This window comes from Centrocercus urophasianus, unplaced genomic scaffold, assembly GCF_019232065.1.
Source record: "Centrocercus urophasianus isolate 14NV4802_14NV808 unplaced genomic scaffold, USGS_Curo_1.0 seq_14, whole genome shotgun sequence".
NCBI lineage: Eukaryota > Metazoa > Chordata > Aves > Galliformes > Phasianidae > Centrocercus > Centrocercus urophasianus.
This window is the reverse complement of record NW_024884586.1, coordinates 20667141-20676468: the sequence shown is the minus strand read 5'-3', so window position 1 is coordinate 20676468 and position 9328 is coordinate 20667141. Positions and strand designations below refer to the sequence as shown.

General features: G+C 40.3%; 1 protein-coding gene across 1 annotated transcript; it reads right to left on the bottom strand.

The window, feature by feature from the left end:
- Positions 1-619: 619 nt before the first annotated feature.
- MED6 (mediator complex subunit 6) lies at positions 620-8989 on the bottom strand. The gene is made up of 8 exons (XM_042814714.1): positions 8918-8989; positions 7205-7364; positions 6040-6131; positions 3891-3973; positions 3086-3194; positions 2539-2654; positions 1743-1770; positions 620-1145 (listed from the first exon to the last, which is right to left on the bottom strand). The coding sequence occupies exons 1-8, from the start codon at positions 8937-8939 to the stop codon at positions 1015-1017; spliced, it is 741 nt and encodes a 246-aa protein (XP_042670648.1). The 5' UTR covers positions 8940-8989; the 3' UTR covers positions 620-1014.
- Positions 8990-9328: the final 339 nt, after the last annotated feature.

Below are 9328 nucleotides of genomic sequence, written 5' to 3'. Positions count from 1 at the left end.
CAATGGTCATTTCTTTGCAATGGGTGGCTTATCTTTTTCTGCAAGGCAAAAAAAAAAAAAAAAAAAGTTGTGTAAACAGCATGGCTAAATAAAGTGCTCTTTGCAATGTTCAACTGCTCTACCTCCTCAGGTCTAAAAGGCAGATGACTAATCAAGGTGGTAAAATGCAGCAAAAAGGTGCTAGAAGCACAGAGGAAGAGATGTGTAACTGATATACTTGGGAGACAGCAAGGAAAGAAAGGAGAAACATAAACAGCTTCACTCCAATAGTGCAACATTAGGACATTCTAGCTTGTCGTATGCAACAAGGAATCCCCCTCAACACTAACTTTTTAATCATAAAAGATTAAAAGCTAAATCATTAAGTAAAAGAAACATCCAAGAACCCTTACAGACTGAGAACAGTTTGACACCTAATTATGTGGATTTGAGTCTTCAGTTACCAAATTTCTGATGCAGTCCCAAGCATACTAAAGGCATGGCAATTTACAGCAAACAGCCTAAACTCTTTAGGCAAACCTGCCTTCCTCAAAATAGCCCATAACATATTTCAACATCCAAACAAAACAAAATTGCTGCTTGCACCTATGGTATTAATTGCTAATAAAGAAGAAAAGTATTCTAGCAATCAGGATTTTATTAACTGAGACACAAGGTGAATTGTTTGTTATTGTTGTATTAAAGGGTTTTTTTTTGTTTGTTTACATAGCAAACCAAGACACAAGGAATGCAAGGGTTTGTAGATTTCAGGAGGCTGCAAAATACATCTCTGTAAAAATCATTCCCAGAAGCCAATATTCAAAATAAGATGAAAACTGAAAACACCTTACTTAAGGCAGCTCACATCCTGCCATTAACATTTTTGTAACAGATTTCTACAGAAGAAGCTGTTACAGGGACTTGAATTCCTGAAATGTCACAGTCTCGGCTGAAGAGCGTAAATATGAAGGACGGGAGTTGGAATCTGCTGTTTTCCAGGCATTGACCAATCCAGACATGCATCGACTTCACCCTTCACTGTAGTCTCATCCGTTTTTCAGGTGGTCCTTTAGCAGCAGCACTCTGCTGAGCATTCTTTACAGTCTCTTTCTCCTCTGTCTTGACAGCTTCAGGGGCTGGTTCTGGCTCCTTCTTTATTTGATCCACTTAAGAAGTAACAGCAAAACAGGGTTAAACCTCCTATTTTCATTCCCAAAATATTCTTCAGAGTGTTTAGAAGATATTGATTTCAAAAGGATAAATTTAGTTTCAAAGGTTTAAGAACTAAGGAATAAATTCATGCCTATACAAGTTAAAAAAAAAAAAATAATAAAATGGAGTGGATGAAAAGATCTAGTTTATGCTTTTCCTGTTTTGAAGTTGCTTCAAATCAACTAAAAGCCTTCACATGCTTTCCTGAGCAACTTGCCAAAGTCACTAGGATGCTGGACTGACCAAATTATTCCTTTCCTCTTTTACCTTTTCCCTGTCTGCTGCTTTCAAAGACTATTTCTTGCATTTGGACCTTCAGATAACATAGCTTTTACAGATGGAAAGGGCAAGACATCTTCCAGACAGGGAGCAGAATACGCTTTTTTCCTATTTCTTTCTTGCTATCTTCTGTACTCTTGTATTTGCACAATTCAACAATGCCAGAATCCCTAACCACCTCAGTGGCAACAGTGAGAAGCTCATAGGGCAACAGGAAGACTTTACTACACATCACATTTTTTTTAGATCTTGTGATAATATTAGAGATTTACCTGGAATGGGCTTTTCTCCAGGCTTTTGCTGTGGGGGAGGAAAAAACAACACATCAGTGGAAATGAAGTCTTAATTCTTGACCCTTTCTACTATTATTCACTGAAGAATGCACACCAAGCAGTGCTGTTACACGCATGAGTTGAAGGAAGAAGGGAAGGCTGTTGAACAGATCACTAAATACACTTAAAGCAAAATCCAACTTTTAAACATCAAGCTTTAATTTTTTTAACATCCAGTTTTTCCTCAGACAGCTGAAAAGGACTAAGTGAAAAAATGCTCAGCCGTCCTTCTCAGTATCTGAGGAGCAGTTTCCTGAGTTGCTGTAGAAATTATTTTCATTACTCTCAACCAGAAGACACAATGGTACAAAGAACTATTAGAGATTATCAGAGGTAATCACAGCAACCTCACAGAATGCTGAGAATTTCCACACTAATTAATGAGCACCCAGAACAATGGGGTAACCAGAACACAATAGTTGTGGTGATCTGATTCAGCTCACAAAACAGGAAACTGTAAGCACCAGCAAAGTCAGATAGCTGACATTTACAGATCCTCTACAAATAGATAAGGAACTGGTGCAATGCAATTTGCCCTCATCGTTTTGCCAAGGTCTTAACTCCTGCAATTACTGAGGGAATTCCCACACTCAAACCAAAGCTTTCCATTTCAAACTTATTACTTGTATTATCATTGTAGAAAGCACAGAAGATTCCCACTGTGAGTTTCAGCTGTTTATGACTGCCTTAAGTTCTGACTAAGTTACAATAATACTGTGGCTTATAACTGTCATACCTGAACAAATTTGGGTGGAAACTTTTGTCTTAGGTCTAGAAGCAAAGCATCTACCCGATGTCTTTGGAAAATAGAACTTGGTTCTTCTTTCTTCTTCGCTTTTGGCTTAGCTTTCTCTGCAAGTACAAAAATGTAAGAGGAAGCTAATGAAAAGTTTTGTTCTCTCAGCAGCTTTCCGATGTACACAAAGTTGGAATGCAACTCTCCTCTTAACCTCAGCTCCATTTTCTCTTTGGCTTGTTGGGGTTTTTTTGTGGAAGACAGGTTAAGAATAATTGTATACCGCAAAACAAAGTGTACTTTGGTCACCAGTAGGTTGAAGTTGGGTCCATTGTGTTGACACACAGCTTACCATTTTATTTCCTATCCATGTCTCACTGTCTATCCCCATCAGCAAGATTCTTTCCACTGGCAGAGAGCACCAACTTACTCCTCAGACAGAACATCTCCACACCATCACTGTGTGCTGCCTCAAGCTTTTACCTCCCACCCTGCCTACACTATCTTCTCTTTCTCTCAAGAGACAAGGAGCAACTAAGAATCATACCTCGTTCTTCCTGGTCTTTGAAATGCCACCAATAGCCTTTTGATGGGTGATAGCGACAATAGGACATAGCTTCTTCAAAAGCAGACTGAATTCCATGTACAGCAGTGAGCTTTTAGAACAAAGTAACATAAGTCAGTGTTCAGAATTTAAGGAGAAATTATACAGTACAAGTTTTTGTAAGCAATGATTTTAAGATTAGCATTCTATATTCATTTATGCTATGAAAGAGACCTGGGACAGCTAGTTTTGGACTAAGAATGTAATTTCTTGCAAAGGATCTCATAAAACCAAGGCTTTTTCTTTTCCTACATTGACAGAGCAAAAGCTTGCATAAAAGCAGTTTATAAGATCAGTAGAAACAAAAAACTCAGGAGTTTAATTTAAAGAGAAATCCATATTAATTTAAAAAGAGAAGTTTCATTAAAAGAAATACCACATTACCATAGTATGAACATTTCAAAGCTGAATGTTTAATTACTGTTTCATATATATTTATCACTTAATTTCTCTTTTGATTATTTGAACCTTGTGTTCTGACAGTTGTCAACCTTCAGTTATTCTGATCCCTTAATTCTTGAGGTATGCATCCTACTCCTTGGGCCATGCTGCACTCTGCCAGGATCTTCCATTTCCATGTGGAATACAGACCATATTAACTGGTAGCATTTCTATTAAGCCCGTGCATGCTATGCATACACATAGCATACTACTACAGTGAAAAAAAGTTTGAAAAGCCTGAGGAACTACAGAAAATAAAAGCAGATACAAACTGTTTACACATATATAAAATGTTCAGAACACTTACAACTCTGGAGTTAATGACAGACCCTAAGTCGGGTGCCTGATAAATCACTCCAGCAATAATATAGTAGTCAGCCAAAGGAATAACTGTGGGGAGGAGAAAAAAAAAAAAAGATATGCATGATCAATTTAAAGTTCTGGCTAAAGACTCCATATTTGCTGCTGAATTTCTGTAGTAAAAATAGAAACTGCAATCCTTCTGATCAACAAGCTGTGTCTTTTTACGTCTTTCCTGACAGGTGTTTTATTTGTACTCTATTCGTCTAAGGGGAAAAGCCCCAAGGTCTGCTTTACAGAGAGGAGAGCATCAAACTTAGGTCTTTCTCTACTGCAAGCAAATAACTGATCTTAGCAGAGTTGGCATTTTCAGAGCTATGCAGCAGAAATCAAGTGAACTGCAAGTGGAAGTAGTTCCATCAGTTGTTCCTGCTATCAGTAATCAAAAGATCATTTGTCTGTAGCCTGTTCTCTCCAACCTTAGCCAAATTTCCCAAGCCCAATGGCAGTGAGCATGTACAAAGCATGCTTTCCTAAATTCATAACATTCTGCAATAAAAAAAAAAAAAAAAAAAAAATCTTAAAAAAAAAAAAAAAAGCCTTCCAAAGCCATTTGTTAAATCAGGTTTGGGAACAACTTCTACTAACTGATTGAAAATACCTGTTTGTTAGGCCTGCAGTGCAGAAAAACATCACAATTGTCTCCATAACATTCTACGGAATGGGCTTCAGTTTGGAAACTAACAATGCTGTCAGCTTCACATTCCCAAGACTCTGGTCCGTGCACTCATTTGTTCTGGTTCCTCCATCTGCTTTAACTCATTTTGTCTCAACCTTCTTACTGACAGGGCCCAATGCCTCCCATATTTGCATTTTACGAAGCTTGGACACCAGCCTAAATTAACAGGCCAAGACAACTGGGGACACATCACAGCCAGTAAAAAGAACGAGGAGTTCCTTCTCAGATTTCCCCAGAAGCACAAAAAGACAGAACAGCAGCACTGCTGCCTCACAGCTTAACACACGTAATGCAGAAGCCAAACTCTTCTCTTGATTTAAAAGGTGTCTAAGCACAAGATTTCGATACGCTAGACATGAAACCTTTAACCAAGAAGCAACTGGAAAATCCATTAAAGGTGGAATTACATGTGCTCTTTTTCAGTACAAAACTACAATATTAAGAGCCAATATCTGATACAAGCAAACAAAAAGCATTGCTGAATAAGTCAAAGTCCTGTGCAACAGCAAAATGCACGTGCAGAGTCTGAGTTAGTAAACATAAAGTTAAAAAGTAACTAGCATTATCATGCTCTTCTTTTCTGCTTATTCTGAAATAACCTAAAATATTTTGTATGTATACAGAATAAAACTACTGAAATGTGATTGCTTTTTTTTTTCTTTTTTAATTAATCACACATGCACAACAAATTCGAGGTTAAAAAGGTTGAATCAGGTTGCACGCAAAGGGAAGAAAAACCAAAGGTATTTCACTTAGAACTTGTAGAGATCTAATGATTTCAATGATTTCACAGTACTCTGGTCTCAAAAGAACAAGGAAAACAAGATCTGTATCACCTCATGGTCATTTTTCAGATAGGTCTTCTTCCCTTACTGACAAGATGCTACTCAGTCTACCCAAACCACAGCTGAAGGTGGAAACAGCACAGAATTAAAAAATGACAGAAAAAGAACCATGAACGAGCTCTCTCCCTAATCAATGGAAATCACAGCTCACTCCCAATTGCATACTAGCCACTTCAGATGATTACCTGTAATTAAACCAAGCTCATCAGCTCCAAGCAAAGATATAATTAGCCTTACATTTAAATAATTAAAATGAAAAGTCCTCGAGAGCCAAACATGTAAGATATTGCATGAATGCTACCACCACTTTCAGAATACACCGCAGGGCAGTACTTTCTCACTGCACTCATCACACTTCACCACGAGATGGCAGCCCCGGCTATGAGCTCACCAGAGGTCACTAGTGACAAAATACCCCCACCACACCTCCAACACAAAGCCTCATAACCTTCCACCTAAATTTAGGATGAAGGCAGAAAAGGGGAGTCAGAAGTATTCAAGCAAATGAGGAATACAGAAAAGAGATTAACCGGTCGGCCTTCTCAACAGCAGCAAGAACTAAATGGCCTCACCTTGTGTTGGAGATTGCCTTTGCTGCTTTCGGATAATGAAGAGAATGGGCTCTTGAGCGTGAAGGAGGATGTACTCCACTCCAACCATCTGGCTGAAACAGAAACAATTTGAATAATTATCTTTCTCAAAGCAGATTCTGTGGGATGTGAAGAGATATCAAGGGCCTAGCACTATAGCAATAATGTTCTCAAGCTTTCTATAATCATTTCTCAAGCTATTTCTAAATAAAGACATAGGATTTCATAGCACTTCCTGATCTAGCTGTCAAAACCCACACATGCACCTGCATGTAACCTATACCTGCATATACAAATGACACTGCAACAATCTGGCACATCTAAACTGGACACACTAGCGGTCAAACAGCAAGGGAAACAACACAATCTGTTAGCATAAAGATGCCATTTAAACACAGAAAAAGGATCAGTGTATGATGTGACTATCTGCATATCTCATTTGAAAGCCCCTCTACAACCACATCCAAACACAAGTGGCTTTACCAATGAACATTCAGCTCAGTTTGCACATTCCTTATTATACTGTAGAGTCTTCAAATAGTCCTCTAACACCTCACTTGTGCTCAGTGCAGCAGATGGGAAACTGCAGAGAAAGTTAACCTGCACATGCTGCCATCTCATTACACAACCATCTGTGACCAGTTTATTTACAACGTCCCATAATTTCATCTTCCATACTAAAAAGCCAGCTCCTAAGAGGAGTTATGTACTAATTATGGCACGCAGCCAGCATGATTTAGAATCACGGACTACTTACGAACACAAAAGTATCCCCTAACATAAACCCTACTGACTGTAGGAAAAAAACCATTTAAAGCCATTACCATCACCGAGCTTCTGTTGAGCTGGGAAGACGAAAGTCAGCAGCTTTTCTAATTAGAAACATCTAAAAGGTGATTTACAAAAATCTCTGCATGTAGCTAGAATGCTTCAGAATCAACACTCCTTGAGATAGCATTGAAGGAAGTAGAAAGCAACTAAATATAAAAAAGTAAAAATTAAAAAAAGGAAAGAAAGCTGGGCTCCCAGGCAAGTGGTGGGACTACAAAGCTCAGGAGAGAGAAGCAGAAGGTTTCCAGCATGCTTCCATTCAGTCATCAAAGATGGAGGGACACAGTGTACTAATAGGAAGCGAACTGCAACTTACTTCAAGTGGTCCAGGGTCATCCGCTGCATTTTGACAACTTCATTATTACAAGTTCGGTCATAGAACGGGTTACTGCGCTCCGAGAAGTAGTCCAACACACTGCCATTGTTTAGTATTGGAATCCAGGCACTGTCAACCCAGGAAATTCCCAAGAGGTTGTCTGGGAAGAGAAACCTACGTTGAGTACCAAGGCTACAACCATCATCAACAGTAAGCTGCCACCAGCTAATGATCACAGCAGGTGCAACACAGTCCTGTGCAAACTAATTCTAATTATAAACACATTTTATAGAGTTCTGTTGTAGGTACACAGCAGAAATACATCTTAACTATGGCGTTTTTCTTTCCTTGACTCCTAGCTGTTGGTATACCTTTAACGGCTCAAGATGGGAGTCAGTAATCGTGATATTGCATAACAGCCTAATTATACTCATATAAGCCTAATTAATAGTATTATATAAGGCTTATTTTATGAACAAGAGTACTAGCTGAGTAGAGAGCACATGAAGGGCATAGTTCCTTTCAAAACACAAAAGTCAGGCAAGTTGAATTTATGTTACTACGTTAGAATCTATTGCTGAAAAAAAAAAAGAAGTTATTAACCTTGCACTAAATCTGAGCCTGGTCATGTTTTAAACTGTTTATTTCCGAGAAAAAATAGGTTTGAAGTCCTAAACGACATGACTAAAAACAAGACAAAAAGTTAGAGAGCCCTATTAATTAAAGCAAAGAGTTTTCTTCTGATAAAGCCAGTGAATAAATTACTGAGTGAAACAGGACAGCAGCATTGGTAACATTTCTAAGTTGCTGTTATTACAATAAGTCTCTCTGATATCACAGCAGCTGATACCAATGTGTTTCAAAGATACAGGTGAAATCTGTAATAAACAAACCCCCCCAGAAATGGAAAGAAAGATGCTATTTTGGGTACGTGTTTCTCAGCTGTCACGAACAAGAGATCCTACAGTAATTTGCCAAATTGCTTGTGGCAAATTACTTACTGCATACCTCAGTGGGTTTTACAGAAATCCGTCTATGCAAATGTTCACAATTACACACACTCAAAAAGAGCTTTTAAAAATGACATATGCTCTATTATATGCAAATCATTCCACACCAGGTACATCCCTCCAGATGTGGGAACATTTAAATGTACGTCCTTGGCATTTTATTACCGCGCCGTAGCACAATTACATTCGTGAAGCACTCGAATAGCCAAAGTTACAGTCTGACCAAAGAAACCACTGGCAGCAATTGGTTCTACAGACAACAAATCCTCTACCACTGAAGATCCATGGGGTGCCCTGAAAAAGCACCACCAGCACCACGTAAGTGATGAGACGTCTCTGAACACTGAGCTGAAATTCCCTTCTCACAGGAATCACTCTTCTACTTCCATGCACTAATATACCCCTCCTGAAAGCACACTCAGCACTCCGCTGCATTGTATTGTAGTTCTGTGACAGCTCTGCATGCCCAGGGTCGGACAGACACATTCCGAAACAACAGCTCACACCTAATCAACTGCTCCTCGGAGCAGCTGCTAAGAAGGTAACGCTGCCCGCTCTGTAAATACACACACTGACGGTATTCACAATCACCGATAAACCGGGGGGAGACAGAGCCGAGGAGCGCAGCCCGAGCCCGCCCCGCGCCGCGCCCAAGCATCCCGCCTGCAGACCCAGCTCCCGCCCCAGCCCCTCCGCCCCGCACCTCGCACGTCCACCGCCGCCATAGTCCCGGCGCCGCCAGCCCGCCGAGCACCGGAAGTGGGGCAGAGCGGCGCCGACACGCCAGCCGGAAGTCGAACGCCGCCACGGCGGGACGGCACGGCGCCGCGCAGCACCGGCAGTCCTGGAGAGCGCCCCCCAGCGGCAGGGCCGGGCCTCCGCCTGCCCGGACTCGGGCCTTAGGAGGGGCTTTGTGCTGAGGGGCGGCTCTTTAATGCTGTCAGTCTTTAATGGCACGGAACGTCAAAAATCAAACCTTAATTTTCCAGCGCTGTCATTTCTGAGCCCTTGTTTTTGTTACTGAGATCGTACTGTGTGAACATGCTTTTCCCCCATTCAATTCCGATATGTGCACACCGCAGACGATGGTTTATACCAAATCTCTAATTACACG